This window comes from Lolium perenne, chromosome 6 (assembly GCF_019359855.2).
Source record: "Lolium perenne isolate Kyuss_39 chromosome 6, Kyuss_2.0, whole genome shotgun sequence".
Lineage (NCBI taxonomy): Eukaryota > Viridiplantae > Streptophyta > Magnoliopsida > Poales > Poaceae > Lolium > Lolium perenne.
The window spans coordinates 75,676,483-75,703,491 of NC_067249.2; the positions used below are offsets into that span (position 1 = coordinate 75,676,483).

Consider the following 27,009-nt stretch of genomic DNA (forward strand, 5'->3'; position numbering starts at 1 on the left):
TCGATGTTAAGTGTAATTCCTGACGTATATGCATAACATGTGCAGCTTCCACTGGATTCTACTAGACATTCAACCTGATAAGGGAATAGTTGAAGTAAGAGACCCACTGAGTAGAGGCGTGGACGGGTTCCAGGACTTGCAGAAGTTGCTCCAAGTGTAATTTCCTTCATCGCCGCGCTTTATCTTTCGTGAGATATCAATTAATTATCCACTCATTCAATCATTTTTTTGCCTGGCAGGGCTTGGCAAGCTTTGAAGAATCATCATAAGGAGATTACCTTTGCAAAGAAGCTAACATTTACTCCTGTACCGTGCCCCCAGCAGCCACAAGGGACAAATCTATGTGGATACTACGTTTGCGAGTCCATTCGCATGTTAACCACTGAGAAGCAGAACAAAAATAAATTCGACGTAAGCAATAACATTCACAACTTTATTTATTATCATCAATATTTCGTTATCAAGACTGATATAGTCATACTCATCTCATTTTCGTATATAGGTCGACTTCATGCGGGACAGACTCCAACCAAAGGAACACCTACTAGGAATCGCGGAGGAACTGGCGGGACTTTTGGTTAGAGAAGTAATAAACAACAAAGGCTTGTTTAGTCCAAATAGATGCTCTACCTCCAAATAGACGGTCGTTAGTACCGCTTGTCGATCGTGAGCTCCATGTATATATGTAGGGAATCTACGAATATGTGTAAGGGGAATCGACTTTTGCTTCCAATATTTATTTGATCGATATATATATATATATATAATGAATGAACGTGTACAACTTCTAGTAGCGTACAAATATATGCAACTTTTATTTTCGAATGAAAAAAATAAAATAACAGGCGGTCGGCGGCGGGGGGGGGGGGGTGCTGCACCCCTCAAACCCTAAAGCAGCAGCGTTGTGCGCGCGCCACGTAGAGGGCCTTTTGTCGCGGGTGGTAATACCGCCCGCGACAAAAGGGCCTGTGCCCAGCGCGCCCCGCGGCTGCCACGTGGTGGACCCCGCGACAAAAGGTGGACCCTTTTGTCGCGCCTCCGTTGTTGTCGCGGCTGGCCGCCCGCGACAAAAGGGTCATACACTACGGGAAAACACTACGTTGCCGTGCGACCAATCGCACGGCAAAGGGGCCTATTTGCACGGCAAAGGATTTGCCGTGCGTCGGCGCACGGCAACGTGTGCACGGCAACGCCCTCGACGGCAAAGAAGACATTGCCGTGCGCCTGACCAAACCGCACGGCAAAGGCTCGTTGCCGTGCGCGCGCTCGTTGCCGTGCGCTCGAGCGTTTGCCGTGCGCGCGCTCGTTGCCGTGCGTCCTGGAGGCTGCCGTGCGCCCGATCTCTGCCGTGCGTCCTGGAGGTTGCCGTGCGCCCCGACGTTGCCGTGCGCCCAGTCGTTGCCGTGCTTCTACTCTTTGCCGTGCGCCCACTCCCCAGTATGCACGGCAAAGGATTCTCCAGGGACACCCACTGGCTTCCCAGGAGCACAGGCTTGCGCCACGTGGCGCCTTTGCCGTGTGTATGCACACGGCAAAGTGACCAAATGTCCTTTGCCGTGTGCATACACACGGCAAAGGCCCCTGGTTTTTTCATTTTTTTTCTGTTTTTCTTTATTCCCTGCATTTCAAAATTGCATTTCACATATATATAACATATACAACATATATATTCACCATAGCATCACCAAACACATGAACAACACCACAAATACATCGAGCACACATAGTTTATGCATAACAAGTGCAATGTCCACAAATACAACAAGTACAAGTGCAATGTCCACAAATACATCAAGTACAAGTGCAATCCATAACGGGAAAGTCCACAAATCCATCAAGACCATGCCATCAACCTTATTGTCCTCCTCCGCTTCCGCCGGCCTCATTGTCATTGCCTTGTGACATAAAATCTATAAGCAGGTTGATGAAATTAACATGCATTTGCATATTGAACACTTGAACAAGCACAAGTAGCGGGTTGGGCACAAGCGTAGGAGGACTCACCGAGGTTCATGCTCCGGATGATGTTCATGTTGTTGACGGTGATAGGTGTCCCCGGGGTCTGAGTGGGCGGTGGCGGCATCCACATGGAGTAAGGTGGAGGAGGAAGACTCCCCGGTGGAGAAGACAGAGCCGTCTGGCTCATCAGCCAGCTCATCTGTGCCTGCTGCTGCTGCATCATCTGCTGCTGCTGTTGCATCTGCTGCATCATCTGTGTCTGCTGCTGCTGGTACTCCAGAATCGTCCGCTCCATGTTCCGTGCGTGCTCCTGGGCCGCCTGCTCCTTCGCTGCCATCTCCTCCTACGTTGTGTTGCCGCGATGTCATTAACATTTCAATGGAAAGCATGTAAAGGAAATGTAGAGACCCGAGGAAGAACATACCCGTAACCGCTCGACAGCTAGATCCGAAGCCCGTGGCCGGGGCTCTACCTCAGGCTGGCCGCTCTTACGACCACGACGGATCTGGCGGAGAGAGGGAACCCTCGCTGGGTCGACGCACCCGTCACCAAACCATAGGCGGCCATGCTTCAAGCCTTCTCCCGCAAGCACCGCGACCTCAGGGTCAAAGTCCTCGGCCTCTGGATTGGCGTCCTCGCCGTGCTTCTGCTTGAACTTGGAGACATACGCCGTGCACTGGGTCTCGGATTGCGGGTTAACCCACAAGGACCCCGTCTCAGGATCAGGCGTCTTCCTTTGCTTCATCTTCTTTAGCACGGCAAAGACGTTAGGCTTCGCTCCTGTCCTGACTTCCTGCAAAAGAGAACATGTAATTGAGTGAAGTGACACACCCTTGCGGAGTTAACAAATATATAACATGAATTCAAAGAATGAAGGAACCATTAATTTGCTCACCTCCTTTTGCAGGTGAAGAGAGATGGGGATGCTGCCTTGGATATGCGATCCACCTCGCATCTCTGCCCGCTTCGCCTTGCCCTCCTCGTGCTTCTTGAGGTGCGGGGCATGTCCACCACATGACCATCGCACGAAAGCACCTATCGTCGTTGCCGACGCATGCGAGGAGGGTTCTACATGCACAAGATAAACCCATTATGGTAAAATAAACTACATGGCGATAAAGAAATCAATAACACATAAATGCAAATACCTGCAAGTACTGCCACGGCTGCATGAGCGTGTCGCGAGCGTCCTCCTTACTCATGTGGACGAAGCGGTCGGCGTGCCAGTCGCGGACGCATTGAATACGTGCCTCGTAGTGCATGCCAGTCACCCTCTTCCTTGCAAGCTGGTGTAGGACATCATCGCACGCATTCTCCTTGCCCTCGGCCCTCTTGAAGTATTTCTGCAACCATGCACATAGGTAAAACAAGGGGCATTAGTGCAATTATTGTGAACCAAGGAGAGTGTATGAATGGTAAGAAGTCAAAAGTCACGTACCCAGAATTTGGCAACAACCATATCCGCCGCGGTGCCGCGGCCAAGAGGATCTTCCGCGAGGCTGTAGTGCGCCCACCTCCAAGCTACGTCGCAGCCACCAGTAGGCAAGTTGACTATCCCAGGGAAATACCACCTAAGTAGGCCCCCAAGGATGTTCGAGTACCCACGTGGCGGTCTCTGCGTCGGGTCTTCAAACTGGAACGAGCTGCACCATGAAACGACAACATCAATATGTATGTGATAATAATTTTGATAATGACAAAATTGCGATAACGAAATGCCAAAAAATAACATGTACCTCCTTCCATAGGGCACAAGAACAACGTGCCTGTAGCGCCAGCTCCTCAGCGAGGGGAGCTGTGTTATCCCACGGCGATATGGCTTCCTATCACGTGGCCTCAGCCTCTCCAAAGCTGGAACGTACTGGTAATCCTCCGGCTCACACCACTCTAGGCTTGGATCAGGATCGAACACTAAGTTCCCCAACCCCTCATCCTCCGAGAGGTCCTCCTCGTCCCCCTCCTCCTCCTGGTCCTCCCCACCCCCCTCCTCCTCCAGGTCCTCCCCACCCACCTCCTCCTCCTGGTCCTCCCCACCCCCGTAGTGCTCCTGGTCCTCCTCCTCGTCATCATCATCGGCTGCGGGAGGGGGGCTAGGACTAGGAGTGAGTACCCGCGTCGCATTCTTCCTACGCGGCCGCCCTGTGGGAGCGACAGGAGGGGGGCTAGGAGGGGGGGTAGTAGCTCGGCCCCGCCTCGAAGTCCCTACACCTACCAAGTCCTTGAGCTTCTTTTTAAGACCGCCACCCCTTTTTTTTGGCGGCATGCTTCAATCACCTGCAAACACAAATGAAGAGAGTGGTTTATTAGTACGCAATATTGTAAAGAGATAAATATTAGTGAAAGCAACAGAAATATAAGTAGATGAACATTAATGAAAGCAACAAATAATGCAAAAGGATGAACATTAATTAATTAGTGGAAGCAACAAATAGCTACCATAGAGTTCTCTCAAACATAGCACGGAGTTCTTACAAATAACCTAGCTAGACAATCTCTATTACACGGAGTTATTACAAATAGGCTAGCCTCACAATTACTACTACATAGATCAGAAGCCTGTGTCGCCATCCGTGATTGGACCGCGTGTCTCCTCATCGTCATCAGGCTCGGCGAACCAATAATCATCAATGAAACCTGGAGGTGGTCCATCTGCATCGAGGTCAATCCCTGCTTTGAACGCCTCGAGCAAACTCAGGTCTTCCGGGGCACAGACATCCTCAGCTTCATCTTCTGCATTGTCTCCATCCATGCCCGCGTCTTCTTGTTCATCGTCTACGACCATGTCATCGATAGTCGGCAAGCCGATTGTGAAATGGCCGGGGAGCCCTTCTTCCTGATAAAACTCGACACTCCTTGCTGAGGGGTCTACGCGGCGGTAATCGTCCTTGTTTGGCGGGGGCGGCCTATTGCGTGAAGGCACCGTCATCACAACATCCCATCCATGTAGACGTTTTGTCGGGTTTCTGCACGCGTACGGGAGATAGAATACTTGAAAGGCCTGGGTTGCCAAGATGTACACATCCTCTCCCTTATAAACGGAGTTCCTTTCAACTTCGACCAACCCAATTTCAGGATCCCGTCTCACCCGACGTGGGTCAAACCAATGGCATTTGAAGACGACGGGATTTAGCCCTTTGTGAAACCCGTAATTCAGCTCGTATATACCCTCGACTCTTCCATAGTAATGGAGCCCATCATCACCTTGACATACCACCCCACTATTTATTGTCTTCGCGTTGGGCCGGCTTGTTGTGTATTGATGGGTCTGGAAGCGATACCCGTTCACGTCATAGGAGTTGAACGCTTCTACGGAATGGTCAAAGCCCCTAGCAATTTTTCTTAGCTCTGACTTCATCTCTTTGTCAGTTCTTGCCTACAAGTTTAGCACAAGAAGTTTAGAACGAGAAATGACCGATAAATGTAGGAAGTGCTAGCTAATTTGGATAGAATAGTACCAAATTACAAAACCAGCTATCGAAACCGAAACCGCCTCCCTTATCAAAAATTTGCTTGGATTCTTCCGGGGTAGGCTCCCTGTGGGTATTCTTCCAATGTATAGCCTTGAATTTCCTATACCGATGAAAAGAGGAAGAGTTAGCCACGAACATACGAGTGAATGTTTGCGAATAATTAAATGGTTCGCACTTACTCGATGTACGGCTTCACTTCGACCATGGTGTTTAAGACATACGAGTGGATCAAGGTCCGCTCAGGTAGGTCCGTTCTGTACGGCTTCGAGCCACTTGACTTGCCACCAAGCCCCACGAAGATGCTAAGCTTGGGTACTTCTTCATTGTTGGCGGCATTGTAACGGAGGACCGGGTTGTGCTTTGTGGGAATGTTGGGATCATAGTGCTTAGTGGTGAAGTTTGCCACCTCCACGTTCAGGACTGCCTCGGCTATGGATGCTTCGATCTTGCATTTATTGCCAGTCATTTGACGAAGCTTTTGTGTTTCTCTCTCGGGACCAAACTGCCAACGGCCCCAATTCGGGCCCCCCTTTAAGCACTCCTCCGCGAGGTGCAGGATCATGTGTTGCATCGGATTAAAAAACCCTGGAGGAAAGATCTTCTCCAGATCGCAAAGCAACACGGGTGCCTCTTCATCCAGCTTCTCAATCACTTTAGTGTCTAACTCCCTAGCACAAATCTGGCGGAAGAAAAAACTCAACCTCGCTAGCACTCGCCAAGTCTTCTCAGGGACATAGCCTCGAATCATCACCGGCATTATCCGCTCAAGCCATATGTGGTAGTCATGACTCTTCAGTCCTTGTACTCGCAGCGTTTCAATGTTCAGGCCCCTCATCCAGTTGGCTGCGAACCCATCGGGGAAAAACAAGGAGTCCTTCATCCATTGGAAGACCTCCCTTTTTTGGGCCTTTGTGAGGCAGAACGGAGCGTGTGGCTTAGTCCAAGTTTTTTTGGCACCATTAGGTGGCTGCATGTTCAACTCCGGCCTATCACACCACCTTTCTTGATCAATTCGAGCCTTTATGTTATCCTTCGTCTTCTCAGTGTCCACAATCGTGCTCCAAATGGCTTCACTGATATTCTTCTCGGTGTGCATTACATCAATGTTATGCGGGAGCTCGAGAAACTCAAAGTAAGGGAGCTTCCATAAGCACGGCTTGTGAGTCCATTGGTGTGTCTCCCCATATCCTAAGAAACCATTCCCATCAGGGCTAGGCTGAAGAGCATCTAACTCGGCCTTGATTTCCGTTCCGGTCTTCGGAATTGGCTTCGGGCCACGGACAACACGGCCTTTCTTGAAACTCTTTACATCACTCCTGTATGCATGCCTCCGCTCAAGGAACTGTCGAGCTTCATCAAAGCATGAATACTTGCCTCCCTTGTTTAGCCAGAAGAAAGTCACGGCACATGCACTTGCTTGTGGGCAAGGCCACTTCCCATGTGTACACCACCCGCAGAACAAAGCACGTGCTGGCAGGTCATGCAGGGACGTGTGGTACCACACATACATATCGAAGTACTCCTTCTTTGATGCGTCATATGTTCGGATCCCGCGACCTTCCCAGCCACGAACCAAGTCATCCACCAGCGGTTCCAGGTACACATTCATGTTCTTGCCCGGTATTTGGGCCCTGGGATTATCATCGACACAAACATGTTCTCTCGATCTCATGCGGACGCTGTGGGGAGGTTCATGGGAATAACAAACAACGGCCAACAACCGTATACTGCAGCCGACATACCATATGGATTGAACCCATCGGTTGATATCGCAATCGCTACGCTCCTCGGGTCACCTGCTTTCAGTGGAAATTTCTTCACAAAGTTCTTCCATGCAGTACCATCCGACGGATGTATCATCTTGTCGGTGTATCTGTTTCCTTCCACGGCCCACCTCATCTGCTGGGCAGTATCCTCGGTCATGAAGAGCCGCTGGATCCTCGGTAGAACTGGAAGATAGCGGAGGATATTCTTGGCAACCGTGGTCTGCCTCTTCTGACCATCACCATTGCGGTCTACCTCAAAGTACCTAGAGGAATTGCATTTGATGCAATAATTTGTGTCAGCGTGCTCCTCTCTGAATAGCATGCATCCCTTTGGACAAGCGTGTATCTGCTGAGATGACATCTTAAGGTCATTGAGCAATTTGGTCGAATAGTAGAAGTTTTGCGGCAAGAGGTGCCCTTTCGAGAAGGCTGCCTACGATGACCAGAAGTTCATCGAACCCATCTCTCGCACAAGTTCCTATGGCACTTCAAGGCCATAAGGCGAGCGATGGCATCTAGTTGGGTAACCTCTCGTATTTTCATGTAGGGGTTTCTGAAGCAAACAGAGCCTCATAGTACTCCTTTGTGTTTTCCTCCGGGTCCTCACTTGTCTCCGCATCCTGAGGTGTCTCCACCTCTACATGAGAGCTTTCAGGCACATTACCATTAGCCAAGTTTTCTAAGCACCTATCAAAACCAGTGTCATATTCCCCCCTAGGTTGAATCTGCCGCACCTCCTTCCTAGCACGTTTCTTTGCCTTTTCTCCATGGTAAGTCCAAATCCTGTAGGACGGTGTGAACCCAAACTTGATCAGGTGCATACTCATAGTTTCCTTGTCCTGTGCCTTTCGGTTAGCGCACTTACTACAAGGGCACCAAACACTTATAGGTCTGCTAGGGATGGCAAACGCCCTATCCACAAACTGCTCGGTCTTTTCTCCCCATTCATCAGTATAGTTCCACTGACTGATTCTGCCATCGTACATCCAGCCACGATTATCCATCCTCTAATCAGCAACAAAACAGACGAACATAGCATTTATATATCAAATAGGAAATAAATGCATCATATATTTATTTATTTTACGCGTGCATCAACCTGAAACTCTACTAGGTGGGCTCCTAGCAGCCGCCGGATCCGTAGATTGAGTACGTTCTCCCAGCTCTACCCCGATCCGAGACAGAATTTCGGCAGCACCTCCCCGCTGCTCTCCCGATACACGTCTCGGCAAAAAGCCGAGAGGGGTGTGCATCCGGAGAACAACGGGGAGGCGCTACCGAAATCCTGTCTCGGATCGGGGTAGAGCACGGAGAACGTACCCAACTACGCATCCGCCGGCTGTCCCGATAAATGCCGTAAGAGTTACGGTTCATAATATGCGAGACCACTAATGCATATTTATCCGCGTAACCCTTACGGTCGGGAAGAGACGCCTAGGTATCGCGACAGACTTGGTGATCTAGACATAAAGAAAAAACCTAGGTACAAGAGAGGCGAACGGATTCTCACCCTCGAAGCGTGACCGACAGCCGGCGAAGAAGACCAACGACCCTCTGAGAGAATCGTCGAAGAAGATCCGAAACGCCCCGTCAAACACCCCCGCGACGCCGCCCCTCGTGTCCACCTCGAAGCATCGCCTGCATAACAAAAAAAAACCAATTAGGGGCTATTAATAATTACCATGTATGCGCGTATATAGAGTATATGGAGCAGTAGAAAGCCAATGTTACTTTTGCTGCTTTGTGAATGAGGTAATGCAATGTTACATCTAAGAAGAGGACAGCGAGGGCTCGGAGCATTTGTCTTAACATGCTCCATCTTCTGGCTTACTACAATAGGCGACGGGTTACACCGATGGGCAGCCGGCGTTGCTCCGATGAGAGGCCGGACTTTGGTACTTCTGTTGACCGGTGTTGCTACAGGGCAGCCGGCGTTGCTACATGGTGGCGGCGGCACGGCCGTGTTGCTACGGCGATCCCATGCCTCTTAACTTTGTATGCGACATTTGCTGAATGTGGAGCTTGTGTCTCCCGCGCCACCTCCCCCTTCCCCAAGCGCGCCGTCATCTACGAGCGCGCGCCTGCGCGGCCGGGCAGCTACAAGCTCTGGCACGCCTACCTCCGCGAGCGGCTCGACCACGCGCGCCCCCACCCGATCTCCCACACGGCCTACGCCTCCCTCACCAACACCTTCGAGCGCGCGCTCGCCACCATGCCCACGATGCCGCGCGTGCGGGCGCTCTACCTCGCCTCGCTGGCCCGGACCACCTTTGCTCACGCGCGGCCGCCACGCCTTCGACCGCGCGCTCCGCGCGCTGCCCGTCACGCAGCACGACCGCATCTGGCCGCTCTACCTGCGCCTCGCGTCCCTGCACGCCTGCCCCGTCGAGACCTCCTTCCGCGTCTTCCGCCGCTACCTCCAGTTCGACCCCTCCCACGCCGAGGACTTCATCGAGTTCCTCGTCTCGTCTAACCGCTGGCAGGAGGCCGCCGACCGCCTCGCGTCCGTGCTCAACGACGACGGCTTCCGCCGGCAGGAGGCCGCCGACCGCCTCGCGTCTACCTCGTGCCTACAGCACCTGCGCCGCCGCCGCTGCGCGTGCTTCGCGTCGCCTCGAACCATTACCGCCGCGAGGACGGGGGAGAACGGGCAGCCGAGCAGCGGAGGGGGAGGAGGGGGAGGGGGGCCTGACCTGGGACGGGTGGCGGAGGGAGGAGCCGCCGGGTGCACCGCGTCCGACCGCGACGCAGCGGCGAGAGAGGAGGGAGGCGGCGGCGGGGTAGGGCGCGGCGGCGTCGGGGTAGGGCGCGGCGGAGGGTGGGCGGCGTCTCGCGGGCGGCGGCGGCGTCTGCGGGAGGCGGCGGCGTCTGCGGGCGGCGGCGTCTGTGGGAGGCGGCGGCGTCAATGGTGTCGGCGGCGTGTGCGGGAGGCGGCGGCGGGGGGAGAAGTGGGGGAGCTCGGCGACGGCAGCGGGCGGGAACTCGATCTGGACAGCGAAAAAGTACTTGGTCGGGCCGACCCGCACCTTATCCGCGCGCCTTTGCCGTGCGAGGACAGCTTTGCCGTGCGGCAAAGGCCTTTGCCGTGCGAAACTCCCTTTGCCGTGCGCAAAGGATCTTTGCCGTGCAGAGTCCTTTGCCGTGCGGCATACTTTCTTTGCCGTGCGTCTTTGGCCTTTGCCGTGCGCTAGCGCACGGCAACGTTGTTTTTACCATTTAAATTTTCATATATGAAAATTTAGTTTTATTTCAAATTAAATTAAACTTGTTTTTCCAACATGAGTAATATATCATAATGTTCTTATCATGTTTTCTTAAATCTATAGGGGTGCAAATTCGAGCACATAAATCCTAACACTAACCGTCGGGGTCACACACACCGCCGGAGCACCGGAACCCTAACCCTGAACCCTAAACACTAGCCCTACCCCTAAACCCTAGCCCTCACCCTAACCCTAACCTAAAAGAATGAAAAGTTACATTGGTGCACCCTCGCGCGAAGAAATCTAGGGGGGTAGACCCGCCGGGGCACACGTTCCGCTGTTTTGGGGGAGGAGGGGGATAACGACCGCCGGAGCACCGGAACCCCACCAAACCTTGCATGTGGACCTATGATATGTGTCAAAGTGTGATGCTAGGTGTAATGGTGCAAAAGTAGCTCCCCTAAACCCTAAACCCTAAATTGGGGAGGCTTCGAGCCCTAAACCCCTCTAAATCCCTAAACCACGACGCCGGAGCTGCAGAAGCATGCATCATAAACCCTAACCCTAACCCTAAACCCTAAACCTAAACCTAACCATAAATACTTACCCTTTAACCTAAACCCTAGCCCTAGCCCCTAAACCCTAGCCCTAATCCTACACCTAACCCTAACCAGTAGACCAGGCACACCGTCGATCGTGTGATAATGGCTCTAGCTGCGGGTATATGTGCCAAAGGGTCCCAATCTTGGTTCTCCATGTGTATATGTACTAAACAAACATAAAGGAATGAAAAGTTACATTGGTGCACCCTCGCGCGGAGAAATCTAGGGGGGTAGACCCGCTGGGGCACACGTTCCGCTGTTTTGGGGGAGGAGGGGGATAACGACCGCCGGAGCACCGGAACCCCACCAAACCTTGCATGTGGACCTATTCTATGTGTCAAAGTGTGATGCAATTAAGGTGTGATTCACAAAATGGTGCATGGCATGTATCCCCCGGTCTGACATTCCTCACCTTCGGGCGATAACACTTAATGATTCCCCGGACGTGTACGCTGAAGTGTCCCGCCGCGGGTATATCGGGGGCTAGACTGTGCCAAAGGGTGCCACACATGGTTTTCCATATGTCCATGGACTAAACAAACCTAAACCTATGAAAAGTTACATTGGTGCACCCTCGCGCGGAGAAATCTAGGGGGGTAGACCCGCCGGGGCACACGTTCCGCTGTTTTGGGGGAGGAGGGGGATAACGACCGCCGGAGCACCGGAACCCCACCAAACCTTGCATGTGGACCTATGATATGTGTCAAAGTGTGGTGCAAGGTCTAATGGTGCAAAAGTAGCTCCCCTAAACCCTAAACCCTAAACTGGGGAGGCTTCGAGCCCTAAACCCCTCTAAATCACTAAACCACGACGCCGGAGCTGCAGAAGCATGCATCATAAACCCTAACCCTAACCCTAAACCCTAAACCTAAACCTAACCATAAATACTTACCCTTTAACCTAAACCCTAGCCCTAGCCCCTAAACCCTAGCCCTAATCCTACACCTAACCCTAACCAGTAGACCAGGCACACCGTCGATCGTGTGATAATGGCTCTAGCTGCGGGTATATGTGCCAAAGGGTCCCAATCTTGGTTCTCCATGTGTATATGTACTAAACAAACATAAAGGAATGAAAAGTTACATTGGTGCACCCTCGCGCGGAGAAATCTAGGGGGGTAGACTACTGGGCACACGTTCCATTGCTTTTGGGGGAGGAGGGGGAGAACGACCGCCGGAGCACCGGAACCCCACCAAACCTTGCATGTGGACCTATTCTATGTGTCAAAGTGTGATGCAATTAAGGTGTGATTCACAAAATGGTGCATGGCATGGATCCCCGGTCTGACATTCCTCACCTTCGGGCGATAACACTTAACAGATTCCTGGACGTGTACGCTGAAGTGTCCCGCCGCGGGTATATCGGGGGCTAGACTGTGCCAAAGGGTGCCACACATGGTTTTCCATATGTCCATGGACTAAACAAACCTAAACCTATGAAAAGTTACATTGGTGCACCCTCGCGCGGAGAAATCTAGGGGGGTAGACCCGCCGGGGCACACGTTCCGCTGTTTTGGGGGAGGAGCGGGATAACGACCGCCGGAGCACCGGAACCCCACCAAACCTTGCATGTGGACCTATGATATGTGTCAAAGTGTGGTGCAAGGTCTAATGGTGCAAAAGTAGCTCCCCTAAACCCTAAACCCTAAACTGGGGAGGCTTCGAGCCCTAAACCCCTCTAAATCACTAAACCACGACGCCGGAGCTGCAGAAGCATGCATCATAAACCCTAACCCTAACCCTAAACCCTAAACCTAAACCTAACCATAAATACTTACCCTTTAACCTAAACCCTAGCCCTAGCCCCTAAACCCTAGCCCTAATCCTACACCTAACCCTAACCAGTAGACCAGGCACACCGTCGATCGTGTGATAATGGCTCTAGCTGCGGGTATATGTGCCAAAGGGTCCCAATCTTGGTTCTCCATGTGTATATGTACTAAACAAACATAAAGGAATGAAAAGTTACATTGGTGCACCCTCGCGCGGAGAAATCTGGGGGGGTAGACCCGCTGGGGCACACGTTCATTGTTTTGGGGGAGGAGGGGGAGAACGACCGCCGGAGCACCGGAACCCCACCAAACCTTGCATGTGGACCTATTCTATGTGTCAAAGTGTGATGCAATTAAGGTGTGATTCACAAAATGGTGCATGGCATGGATCCCCGGTCGACATTCCTCACCTTCGGGCGATAACACTTATGATTCCCGGACGTGTACGTTGAAGTGTCCCGCCGCGGGTATATCGGGGCTAGACTGTGCCAAAGGGTGCCACACATGGTTTTCCATATGTCCATGGACTAAACAAACCTAAACCTATGAAAAGTTACATTGGTGCACCCTCGCGCGGAGAAATCTAGGGGGTAGACCCGCCGGGCACAGGTTCCGGTTTTTTGGGGGAGGAGGGGGATAACGACCGCCGGAGCACCGGAACCCCACCAAACCTTGCATGTGGACCTATGATATGTGTCAAAGTGTGGTGCAAGGTCTAATGGTGCAAAAGTAGCTCCCCTAAACCCTAAACCCTAAACTGGGGAGGCTTCGAGCCCTAAACCCCTCTAAATCCCTAAACCACGACGCCGGAGCTGCAGAAGCATGCATCATAAACCCTAACCCTAACCCTAAACCCTAAACCTAAACCTAACCATAAATACTTACCCTTTAACCTAATCCCTAGCCCTAGCCCCTAAACCCTAGCCCTAATCCTACACCTAACCCTAACCAAGAGACCGTGCACACCGTCGATCGTGTGATAATTGCTCTAGCTGCGGGTAAATGTGCCAAAGGGTCCCAATCTTGGTTCTCCATTTGTATATGTACTAAACAAACATAAAGGAATGAAAAGTTACATTGGTGCACCCTCGCGCGGAGAAATCTAGGGGGTAGACTACTGGGGCACACGTTCCCGTTTGTTTTGGGGGAGGAGGGGAGAACGACCGCCGAGCACCGGAACCCCACCAAACCTAGCATGTGGACCTATTCTATGTGTCAAAGTGTGATGCAATTAAGGTGTGATTCACAAAATGGTGCATGGCATGGATCCCCGGTCTGACATTCCTCACCTTCGGCGATAACACTTACCGATTCCCGGACGTGTACGCTCAAGTGTCCCGCCGCGGGTATATCGGGGGCTAGACTGTGCCAAAGGGTGCCACACATGGTTTTCCATATGTCCATGGACTAAACAAACCTAAACCTATGAAAAGTTACATTGGTGCACCCTCGCGGAGAAATCTAGGGGGTAGACCCGCCGGGGCACACGTTGCTTTTTGGGGAGGAGGGGGATAACGACCGCCGGAGCACCGGAACCCCACCAAACCTTGCATGTGGACCTATGATATGTGTCAAAGTGTGGTGCAAGGTCTAATGGTGCAAAAGTAGCTCCCCTAAACCCTAAACCCTAAACTGGGGAGGCTTCGAGCCCTAAACCCCTCTAAATCCCTAAACCACGACGCCGGAGCTGCAGAAGCATGCATCATAAACCCTAACCCTAACCCTAAACCCTAAACCTAAACCTAACCATAAATACTTACCCTTTAACCTAAACCCTAGCCCTAGCCCCTAAACCCTAGCCCTAATCCTACACCTAACCCTAACCAGTAGACCAGTGCACACCGTCGATCGTGTGATAATGGCTCTAGCTGCGGGTATATGTGCCAAAGGGTCCCAATCTTGGTTCTCCATGTGTATATGTACTAAACAAACATAAAGGAATGAAAAGTTACATTGGTGCACCCTCGCGCGGAGAAATCTAGGGGGTAGACTACTGGGGCACACGTTCCATTGTTGTTTTGGGGGGAGGAGGGGCAGAACGACCGCCGGAGCACCGTAACCCCACCAAACCTTGCATGTGGACCTATTCTATGTGTCAAAGTGTGATGCAATTAAGGTGTGATTCACAAAATGGTGCATGGCATGGATCCCCGGTCTGACATTCCTCACCTTCGGGCGATAACACTTATGTATTCCCCGGACGTGTACGCTCGAAGTGTCCCGCCGCGGGTATATCGGGGGCTAGACTGTGCCAAAGGGTGCCACACATGGTTTTCCATATGTCCATGGACTAAACAAACCTAAACCTATGAAAAGTTACATTGGTGCACCCTCGCGCGGAGAAATCTAGGGGGGTAGACCCGCCGGGGCACACGTTCCGCTGTTTTGGGGGAGGAGGGGGATAACGACCGCCGGAGCACCGGAACCCCACCAAACCTTGCATGTGGACCTATGATATGTGTCAAAGTGTGCTGCAAGGTCTAATGGTGCAAAAGTAGCTCCCCTAAACCCTAAACCCTAAACCGGGGAGGCTTCGAGCCCTAAACCCCTCTAAATCCCTAAACCACGACGCCGGAGCTGCAGAACCATGCATCATAAACCCTAACCCTAACCCTAAACCCTAAACCTAAACCTAACCATAAATACTTACCCTTTAACCTAAACCCTAGCCCTAGCCCCTAAACCCTAGCCCTAATCCTACACCTAACCCTAACCAAGAGACTGCACACCGTCGATCGTGTGATAATTGCTCTAGCTGCGGGTATATGTGCCAAAGGGTCCCAATCTTGGTTCTCCATGTGTATATGTACTAAACAAACATAAAGGAATGAAAAGTTACATTGGTGCACCCTCGCGCGGAGAAATCTAGGGGGGTAGACCCATTTGGGGCACACGTTCATTGTTTTGGGGGAGGAGGGGGAGAACGACCGCCGGAGCACCGGAACCCCACCAAACCTTGCATGTGGACCTATTCTATGTGTCAAAGTGTGATGCAATTAAGGTGTGATTCACAAAATGGTGCATGGCATGGATCCCCGGTCTGACATTCCTCACCTTCGGGCGATAACACTTACCGTATTCCCGGACGTGTACGTCGAAGTGTCCCGCCGCGGGTATATCGGGGGCTAGACTGTGCCAAAGGGTGCCACACATGGTTTTCCATATGTCCATGGACTAAACAAACCTAAACCTATGAAAAGTTACATTGGTGCACCCTCGCGCGGAGAAATCTAGGGGGGTAGACCCGCCGGGGCACACGTTCCGCTGTTTTGGGGGAGGAGGGGGATAACGACCGCCGGAGCACCGGAACCCCACCAAACCTTGCATGTGGACCTATGATATGTGTCAAAGTGTGCTGCAAGGTCTAATGGTGCAAAAGTAGCTCCCCTAAACCCTAAACCCTAAACTGGGGAGGCTTCGAGCCCTAAACCCCTCTAAATCCCTAAACCACGACGCCGGAGCTGCAGAACCATGCATCATAAACCCTAACCCTAACCCTAAACCCTAAACCTAAACCTAACCATAAATACTTACCCTTTAACCTAAACCCTAGCCCTAGCCCCTAAACCCTAGCCCTAACCCTACACCTAACCCTAACCAGTAGACCAGGCACACCGTCGATCGTGTGATAATGGCTCTAGCTGCTGGTATATGTGCCAAAGGGTCCCAATCTTTGGTTCTCCATGTGTATATGTACTAAACAAACATAAAATAATGAAAAGTTACATTGGTGCACCCTCGCGCGGAGAAATCTAGGGGGGTAGACCCGCCGGGGCACGCGTTCCGCTGTTTTGGGGGGAGGAGGGGGATAACGACCGCCGGAGCACCGGAACCCCACCAAACCTTGCATGTGGACCTATTCTATGTTTCAAAGTGTGATGCAATTAAGGTGTGATTCACCAAATGGTGCATGGCATGGATCCCCGGTCTGACATTCCTCACCTTCGGGCGATAACACTTATGTATTCCTGGACGTGTACGGTGAAGTGTCCCGCCGCGGGTATATCGGGGGCTAGACTGTGCCAAAGGGTACCACACATGGTTTTCCATATGTCCATGGACTAAACAAACCTAAACCTATGAAAAGGTATATTGGTGGAACGTCGCGCGGAGAAATCTAGGGGGTAGACCCGCCGTCCCGCTGTTTTGGGGGGGAAGGAGGGGGACGGCCGCCGGAGCACCGGAACCCTGATATATGTGGGGGATAAGCATGGAGACTAATTTTGTATTTCACATAGTGTAATAAATAGTCATCAAAAAGAAAAACTAATTAACAAAATAAATATAAGTAGTAGATGAAATAAAATAGTTAGAAAAACAAAAAAAAAGTATATTGGCGCACGGCAAAGGGAGAAGCGCACGGCAAAGGACCCTTTGCCGTGCAACTTGTGTGTCTGCACGGCAAAGTTTGGCTGCACGGCAGTGCCCAGGCCTTTGCCGTGCGCTGTTTCTTTGCCGTGCGGCTTGCAGGGACTTTGCCGTCCTAAATTCTTTGCCGTGCGCTGCTCCCATTCTTTGCCGTGAGGAACTTCTTTGCCGTGCGCCGTATCTTTCTTTGCCGTGCTATGTTTCTTTGCCGTGCGCTGTTCTCAGACTTTGCCGTGCATTTTTGCGTTGCCGTGCGCTCTTCTTGCTACGCACGGCAAAGAAATCTTTGCCGTGCAGCAGCTCACGGCAAAGTTTGGCTGCACGGCAGCGCCTGATTTTCCCGTAGTGATACCACCCGGAACAAAAGCCCTGTTTTCCACTAGTGTAACAATGAAAACTAATCCTACATGTAGCAATAATGATGATGCAAAATGCACCTATCAGATACATGTTATGATTTCTGTTCTTAATGCCTTGTTTGTCTTGTCATAAGGTGCTTGATGTGGATCGGAGAGATTTGATGTGTTTCACACAAAACATAAATCATTGCATGATGTCTAAAAGTGTTACCATATAGTAGTATGATGTATCTTGAAAGAGCTCTAAGCTCCCAGTGTTGTGAGCCCCTGTGAGCGTTCGGCAGGTCACCATCGTTGGGCCTACCGCATGGCGGTTCCGGTAAAAAATCAACTGCAATTCACAACCCTTCTGTGTTACGGCATGGCGGTTCGTCGCTCCTAGAAAAAGTTAGGCGGTTTGCATCGATGACCTCCAGTCGCCCTGCTGATCCTTTCCTCTACCTTTCAATCCACGCCTCCGCACCGCTTCCCACCGCCTTCCCAGCTCCCATGACGCCGAGCACCCTCCCCTACACCATCTCCACCCCCCCGCCCTGCTCTTCCCCCTGTGCTCTCAGCCTCGCCCCAAGCCGCCTCCGCATCCCCGCTCCCTCTTGGCCTCGCCGTCGACCTGGCTCCAACGCCCTCCGCCAGATCTCCACGCGCTCTCAGCCTTACCATGCATGACGCCCTGGTTCCAATACATCCCGCTGTCCCCGGCCACTGATGCACGCTGACTGCTGCGGCGCTCCTCCACTTGCCGACGAGTCGGGCAACGGTGCCTGCATTGATCACTTTGACGTTGGCCGCTTCCTCCTGTCCACCTATGGCACAAGGAGAACTCAAGTGGCAGGTCGGATCTCCCACTTGAAAGGTGCAATCCCTCCAACCGATTCCATGTGACTGTATTTTTACTTCTATGTGCATGAACTGCATATTCTTATCATAGATAGGTTTACTTTTCTTGCCTCTTTATATGCGTTCTGTATTCCAGTTCTTCAGAGTGTTAGGGCCCTGCAGGCTATGATATTTGTGGTGGATTCGAGTACTCAAAACTATGCACAAATAGGGCCTGAAACTTATAGCTGTCCATGCCAGATTGAAAAGAAAATACACCGTCATGGGGATTTCTCCACGACTCAGAGTCTATTTTGAAAATGAAGGAGCGGGGACTTGTTTGAGGAGAGATGAAAGGACTCTAAAGTTTTGGCGCAGCAATCTTTCTCGGTTAGTCAGAGATCCATATTTTCATGTCCTTTGGAGTTTGGACGAGCAATCGACCCATTACCTAGATCTATTGCAGGCACATCCTAGAGCAGCGTGAGGGACATACACTGTTAGACAAGGACAAATTTCAGTAAGTGGGGGAGAAAGGGTAAAATCTCAAACTAACCAGGACTAAGACACCGTTTCAAAAAAAAAGACAAGGAGCCTGGGACGGAGGAAACTTAAAGAGAAGTCAGAAGTGCCTCACCAAATCAATCAACCTGTATTATTTAATTCTTGTGGCCTAGGATATATTTCATTAGAGGGAAATTCATTGCTTTGTGTTAGAAACTAGAATTGGCAGAAGTTATTTCAACAGTGGCTTGACATAGAGATGTCCATGCCAGCACCTGAATCTATGATGTGCAATTTGATCACAGAAGTGCATACGCATCTGTTTAGTTTTTCATTTAAGTGATTCATAGCATGAATTCCTTTAAATGCTGGAAGTACAATGTAACTATCCTTATTGTTATTTCAGAAGTATGATAAATAATCTCCAGCATATGATATTTGTGAACTATATGCTTTGTGCTGGCATTTTTTTAAATCTGGAAATGACAGTACACAAGAGTCAAATTAGGTAGCCAACTTGCTGGTGCGTTCTGAATTTTACTCTTAAAAGTTATTTAGGCCAGTTTAGACAGATTATGATATGCCATATCTGCATGCACTTGCCCATTCTTTTTACTCACCAACATCGGACATAGTGATTGTTTTTTATTTTTCACTAAACTTAAAATGCATTAATCTAATATAGACTCGATATACATATTAGAAAATAAGAATTCTAGCACAGGAAAGGTGGCCTGTTATTTGTTTGCACTCAGTCTTGGAAGTTCAGACAACACAGATGTGAGTTCAATTGTACAATATCTATATTCTATATTTGTACTTGTTTGGTTGATGTAGAAGTGTTTCCCCACACGGAGGAGGCTAAGGCGGACGGCCAGCCCTGACCAGCAGGCACCATGTCCACGGACGGTTCTTGGAGGAGCTCACCTGGGAGCATCCCTGAGGAGCAAAATAAGGCATGAGGAGGCGCACCCCCGCTCCATGCTTGCGGTTCCTACGGTGAGTCTTCAGAACGTTACTGTCCAAGTCAGAGTCTGTAGATAAATCCATGGATAAATCAATTTCCCTAAATCTTAACCGGTCAGTAAGTGTGAGCAGAGCAAGCGGTTAATCCATTAATGCAGAAAGGGACTAATTCATGCATTTAGTATACTAGATAAATAGCTAAATGTTCCCAGGTTCATATCCCTCGACCTCGCAAATCTCTGTTCTGAATTTCTCTCACCAAAGTAGTCTGAATTCAGTCAGGGTAGTGCAACGTTGGCTATAATTATTTTTTATTTGGCTAAATATCATTTTGCTCACGAAAAATGACACTTCTGGTTCACCTGCATTCTGCAATATTAATACATTGCATGTTCAAAGAAAATACATTGCAATTGAAGTTAGAGAAAATAACCAGTCCTCTCTTGGCCGGTTCTTTTTTCTTTTCCACTCACATGTTCCCTTATGGGTCTGGTTCATTCGTCCTCCATGGTTGCAGATTTTGATTTGGAGGAGTTCGTCTGCTGTTTCAGATTTCAGATGGGATGGCTGTCTTGAGAGGGTGCTGCGAATCATTCTAACAATGTGGCGGCGTGAACAACCGGTGGGCGGCGCCATGGCGCAAGGTTCTCAACATGTGAAGATGCAACAAAGTGCGAGTTTTTTGTCATCTTTCTTCAAGCTTGGAACAATTTCATGTCCTGGTTATCTAAAATACTAACCTTAATAGTTTATCACTGGAGTACTATTAATTATGTGCTAAACCTTAAGGTTTTTCTGATTCCCATATAATGCGATGGAAGAGAGAGCTTTTTCTTACTAAACAATATGCTCTTGCTTGAATCCTTCTAGACCTGAAAAAAAACTAGATTTTGAAAGTTTGATCATAAGTTACTGAAGAAATGAAATATATATTCTTATTGTTGGTCATTGTAGATTTCCTTTGTTCCATTAACAAGGAGGTGGATTACACTTTAGTGAGAGTTCTTAGATGACTCTCCAGCCACATGGTTGTTTGTCCTTTCACATTGCTTTCTGAAATGGGAATAAATGGACCTCTTGAGGGGCAGCAAGTGGTTAGGTCATAGATTAATATTAAACCAAAGTGAGTCTTCGTTACTGCTTTTCACCTAGAATTTGTCTCCGGTGCCATATTACCAGATGCAGACATAGTTAGCATTGCATCTTTGGGTCTGTTTTTCCTATTGTCCACTCTTCTACTCGACACCGCATCGCCGTCTTCCATGTGTCACATCTTATCCTTTCCTGTTGTTGCATCTCCTCTTTTCGTGTTGTCGCATCTTCCTGCTCCCCTTGCTTGACACCGCGTAATCACCCTCCTCGTGTCACCCCTTTCACCTTTGTGTTCTCGGCTCTGCAACCTTGCTTCACACAACATTGCCACTGACCCCATGTTAAACCCTACGTCATCTCTTGGGCCTCTGTATATGAGTATGCAAGTGAGATGCATTTCCGATCTAATATGTACTTTAGATGTTCAATACCACCTAGCTTTCTGCGTAAACAATTAATCAGTGCTACAAACTATTCTCCTCACTTATATGCTTGATCTGTACACTGCAGTTAGTTTTAGCGTTTTTTGCTTTTCAGGTATTGCAAGGAGCAACCAAGACAATACTGCAATATGCCACATCACGTATTAGCACGAGGCTTCATGTACTATCATTCAGGTTCACATGATTTCTAAAGCTCAAGGCTCGGGAGATGCTACCAGCGTCGCTTTGGTCATGACCTGATAATCTGCTATCAGCTTCGCTTTGGTCATGACCCTATAAAAAATTGCGCTTGTCATTCTTATGGGCTTTCGATCGCTGGATAAGTTGACTCAGACACGAAGATATGTTGTTCAAGAAGAAGTGTAAAGAGCATTAGTTTTTCAGATAGATTTTTTTGTGTGTGTGGGTGGAGGAATGAGATAAAAAAATAGAACTCGAAGCAATTTGTGCCTTATATCATAGTGTTCGTGGGGTGGGAGGATGAGATCGGAAATGGAACGTCGAAGTAACTAATTTCAATCTGTGTAGATGCGACGAAAAGGTGAAGTACAAAAACGGTGCGGCGAAGCACGCGAGGTCAGTCACGCTCAACTCAGGTTTTTTTTCTTTGATGAGATTTCCAAAAACCCGACCGATAACCGAAAATCTCGCCTGTGAAAAGTTTGTTGGGTTTTTAAAAATAGTTGAGAGGGAAAAAAATTCAACGCACTGCATCCATGCCAAAAACCTCCATAAGCCATAAAAGAAACCATGTACGTACCTGCAAAAAAATAGGCACACCACAAAAGTAAAAGCTTGTACCAGAGAACAGCGCGGCAGAGCGCGCTAGGTCCATCTAGTATAGGTACTAGATGGCCAAGTGACAGATGGAATATGCATTGAGTGGCATGTCATGCCGCACCACATCCTTTATCTGGGAGTAAAAAGGGAGCAGTATGATGTGTGGTGTGATAATAACCTATGCTGGGGTGACAACAACAACACAAAGGATTATTTCTTTCACCTATGTGTTCTTGGACATGTAGTCATCATAAATATTACAATTAAAATATTGTGTACTTTTGTTATCTATAACATGATCACCACCGTAGATTGAGAGGGAGGATTGAGTGAACCCATGAACCCATGTCCATTGTTTCGATAAGAGAAAACCTTTGTCTTGTCCTCTTGTGTTGAAGAAGATTGTGACACTTTACATTTCTATTTTGCTGCACTTTATTTTCTTGTATCAAATCAACCTGCACCAATCAATTAAATGGTCTAGTGCATAATCAACTAAAACTTGTGACAATTTAATCGTAGAAAATATTAGCTTTTGTTTCTTGCTCATGCGGATCGATACCCCACTTCCACATTGAGTGGTGCTATTGTGATCCCCTGCTCTTGCCGTTGTCGGGGAAGTACTTTTTTTGGCGCCGTTGCCGGGGAGCATAGCGCTAAAGTTTTTATTCTTGTGTGTACTAGACAATAGATTTATTTTCAGTTTGTTTTACATCTGGCAATCATCAAATCTTGGGCAGGTTGACCTCTTCAACTTGCTTAGTTGAAAGTTTCGTTTAGTTTTGTATCTAGATTTATTTGCAGTATATCTCTTTCGTCATGCCTCCATCTTCATCAACTTGTTAGCACCTCTTCTACGTCAGGCCTCCACCATCATCAACAATCTGCAAACACCTAATCTAGTGGAAGCTGCAATCTAGTGAATCTTTTACTTCCCTTCTTATTTACTTTTGTGTCTTTTTCACTTTATTTGGATTTGCCTCTGGTTTTCCCTCTCCCCCTTTCTTTTACTTTCAGTATTGCATTTAACTTTCCAGCATTATTTTCACTTTTTCTTTATACACAAAAATCCATAAAAATTATTTTATTATTTAAAATTATGGGTGCGCAAACTTTGAGAGCTTATTATGAATATAGGTCAACAATAATAGGAAATAGATTATATGAATTGGTTGAGCACCTCAACGATTTTTCTACTGATTTTTGTGTACTACATAATATAACTTGCTGCACAAAAAAGGCTACAAACACTCTCACTAACAATATAAGCATAATAGTGATCCTATAATGCTCCTTATAAAAAGTGTAAATTTTCATGCCAAGGTATAGATCAAGTTGAGAAGTATGTTACTTATGTTGCAGCCCATAAATTAGACTCCTTCATTAATGAAAAATTTGATACTAGTTATGAGGCACCTGTGATTAAAGGACATATCTCTGTTATCCTTAAAATTTGCAAAAAAATAATTTAGTGATAATACCTATGCTACCTTGGAAAATACTAAAGTTGTGCATGAGCATTATGATCAAACCCTACGCTTGGGGATGCCCATGGATCCCTTAGAAGAATCCAACAATGCACCTCTAAATATGTCTGCTAGCTCTACTACTAAAATTATTAATGAGAAAGAGGAATATGATGGTGCCTTATATGATGGTCCTATTTTTCCTAAAAATCCTCCATGTTTAGAAATTTCTACAGATTTATATGAGGATAAAAATGATGAAATTGTTGATTCTGATAATACTCTCACTAATGAGAATCCTACTTTTTTTATTTCTCCTAATTACTGTAGGATAACGTTGCATAGAAAACAAAATTTTTCCTACCGCAAACACGCAATCCAAGCCAAGATGCAATCTAGAAGACGGTAGCAACGAGGGGGTATCGAGTCTCACCCTTGAAGAGATTCCAAAGCCTACAAGAGGAGGCTCTTGTTGCTGCGGTAGACGTTCACTTGCCGCTTGCAAAAGCGCGTAGAAGATCTTGATCACGATCGGTTCCGGCGCCACGAACGGGCAGCACCTCCGTACTCGGTCACACGTTCGGTTGTTGATGAAGACGACGTCCACCTCCCGTTCCAGCGGGCAGCGGAAGTAGTAGCTCCTCTTGAATCCGACAGCACGACGGCGTGGTGTCGGTGGTGGTCGAGAAGTCCGGAGGAGCTTCGCTAAAGCTACGCGGGAGTTATGGAGGAGAGGGGGCGGCTAGGGTTTGGGAGGGGGTGGCCGGCCACTTCAAGGAGGGCGGCCAGCTTGTGGTCTTGGGGTGGCCGACCCCCTCCCTTGGCCCCTCATTATATAGGTGGATCCCCAAGAGTTGGTCTCCAAGTCTTCGAATAAGACCCGAACCAAAAACCTTCCATATGGAGGGGAAACCTAGCCAAGCTAGGACTCCCACTAGAGGTGGGAGTTCCACCTCCCATATGGGGGGGTGGCCGGCCCCCTAAGGGGGAGTCCACTTGGGACTCCTCCCCCACTAGGGTTGGCCGGCCATGGAGGTGGAGTCCCATGTGGACTCCACCTTCCTTGGTGGTTTCTTCCGGACTTTTCTAGAACCTTCTAGAACCTTTCATAGAACCTTCCGCGACATTTTAATTCACATAAAATGACATCCTATATATGAATCTTATTCTCCGGACCATTCCGGAACTCCTCGTGATGTCCGGGATCTCATCCGGGACTCCGAACAAATATTCGAACTCCATTCCATATTCAAGTACTACCATTTCAACATCCAACTTTAAGTGTGTCACCCTACGGTTCGTGAACTATGCGGACATGGTTAAGTACTCACTCCGACCAATAACCAATAGCGGGATCTGGAGATCCATAATGGCTCCCACATATTCAACAATGACTTTAAGTGATCGAATGAACCATTCACATATAATACCAATTCCCTTTGTCACGCGATATTTTACTTGTCCGAGGTTTGATCTTCGGTATCACTCTATACCTTGTTCAACCTCGTCTCCTGACAAGTACTCTTTACTCGTACCGTGGTATGTGGTCTCTTATGAACTCATTCATATGCTTGCAAGACATTAGACGACATTCCACCGAGAGGGCCCAGAGTATATCTATCCGTCATCGGGATGGACAAATCCCACTGTTGATCCATATGCCTCAACTCATACTTTCCGGATACTTAATCCCACCTTTATAGCCACCCATTTACGCAGTGGTGTTTGGTGTAATCAAAGTACCTTTCCGGTATAAGTGATTTACATGATCTCATGGTCATAAGGACTAGGTAACTATGTATCGAAAGCTTATAGCAAATAACTTAATGACGAGATCTTATGCTACGCTTAATTGGGTGTGTCCATTACATCATTCATATAATGATATAACCTTGTTATTAATAACATCCAATGTTCATGATTATGAAACTAATCATCCATTAATCAACAAGCTAGTTTAAGAGGCATACTAGGGACTTCTTGTTGTCTACATATCACACATGTACTAATGTTTCGGTTAATACAATTATAGCATGATATATAAACATTTATCATAAACATAAAGATATAAATAATAACCACTTTATTATTGCCTCTAGGGCATATCTCCTTCAGTCTCCCACTTGCACTAGAGTCAATAATCTAGATTACATTGTAATATACCTAACACCCATGGCATTCTGGTGTTGGTCATGCTTTGCCCTAGGGAGAGCTTTAGTCAACGGATCTGCTACATTCAGATCAGTGTGTACTTTGCAAATCATTACTTCTCCATCTTCGATGTACTCGCGAATCGAGTGGTAACGCAGCTTGATATGCTTCAGCCTCTTGTGTGACCTTGGCTCTTGTGCATTGGCGATGGCACCCATGTTATCACAGTAAATGATTAATGGGTCCAATGCACTAGGAACCACACCGAGCTCTACAATGAACCTCTTCATCCATACCGCTTCTGATGAAGCCTCTGAAGCCGCTATGTACTCTGATTCTGTTGAAGACTTCGCCACCGTGCAATGCTTCGAGCTTGCCCAGCTTACTGCAGCACCATTCAATATAAACATCGTACCCAGATTGTGACTTAGAGTCATCGGGATCGGTGTTCCAACTTGCATCGGTGTAACCGTTTACAACGAGCTCTTGGTCACCTCCATAACAAAGAAACATATCCTTAGTTCTTTTCAAGTACTTCAGGATATTCTTGACCGCTGTCCAGTGTTCCATTCCTGGATCACTTTGATATCTGCTAGTCAAACTAACAGCATGTGCTATATCCGGTCTAGTACATAGCATGGCATACATGATAGATCCTACTGCCGAGGCATAGGGGATATTACTCATCCTTTCTCTTTCTTCTGCTGTAGCCGGTCCTTGAGTCTTACTCAATACCTTGCCTGGTAACATAGGTAAGAACCCTTTCTTACTTTCGTCCATTCTAAACTTCTTTAGAATCTTGTCCAGATATGTACTCTGTGATAGCCCTATTAGGCGTCTTGATCTATCTCTATAAATCTTGATGCCTAATATATACGATGCTTCACCAAGGTCTTTCATTGAAAAACTATTATTCAAATAACCTTTAACACTGCTTAATAGTTCTATATCATTCCCGATCAATAATATGTCATCTACATATAATATCAGGAATGCTACAGAGCTCCCACTCACTTTCTTGAAAATACAGGCCTCTCCATGACACTGTATAAACCCGAAGTCTTTGATCACCTTATCAAAGCGTCGGTTCCAACTCCTCGATGCTTGCTTCAGTCCATAGATTGAACGCTGAAGTTTGCATACTTTGTCAGCATTTTTAGGATCGACAAAACCTTTGGGTTGTACCATATACAACTCTTCCTCAATGTCTCCATTAAGGAACGCCGTTTTGACATCCATCTGCCAAATCTCATAATCGAAAAATGCAGCTATTGCTAACAAAATCCTCACAAA

At 48.4% G+C, this 27,009-nt stretch overlaps 2 protein-coding genes across 6 annotated transcripts; one reads left to right on the top strand and one right to left on the bottom strand.

Moving 5' to 3' along the window:
* Positions 1-1,716: 1,716 nt before the first annotated feature.
* LOC139831935 (uncharacterized) lies at positions 1,717-2,748 on the bottom strand. The gene is made up of 3 exons (XM_071821351.1): positions 2,384-2,748; positions 2,005-2,302; positions 1,717-1,910 (listed from the first exon to the last, which is right to left on the bottom strand). The coding sequence occupies exons 1-3, from the start codon at positions 2,702-2,704 to the stop codon at positions 1,855-1,857; spliced, it is 675 nt and encodes a 224-aa protein (XP_071677452.1). The 5' UTR covers positions 2,705-2,748; the 3' UTR covers positions 1,717-1,854.
* A 15,152-nt stretch (positions 2,749-17,900) lies between these two features.
* On the top strand, positions 17,901-21,706 carry LOC127307711 (uncharacterized). Of its 5 annotated transcripts, XM_051338473.2 has the most exons (4): positions 17,901-18,330; positions 19,656-19,817; positions 20,302-20,455; positions 21,414-21,706. In XM_051338473.2, exons 1-4 carry the CDS (start codon positions 18,304-18,306, stop codon positions 21,464-21,466), a joined length of 396 nt encoding a protein of 131 aa, XP_051194433.1. In that variant the 5' UTR covers positions 17,901-18,303; the 3' UTR covers positions 21,467-21,706. The 5 variants fall into 5 exon arrangements, 1 of the variants encoding a protein (XP_051194433.1); XR_007855783.2 differs by having other exon boundaries at positions 17,901-19,817; positions 20,336-20,455; XR_007855781.2 differs by lacking the exon at positions 21,414-21,706 and having other exon boundaries at positions 17,908-18,351; positions 18,576-19,817; positions 20,302-20,732.
* Positions 21,707-27,009: the final 5,303 nt, after the last annotated feature.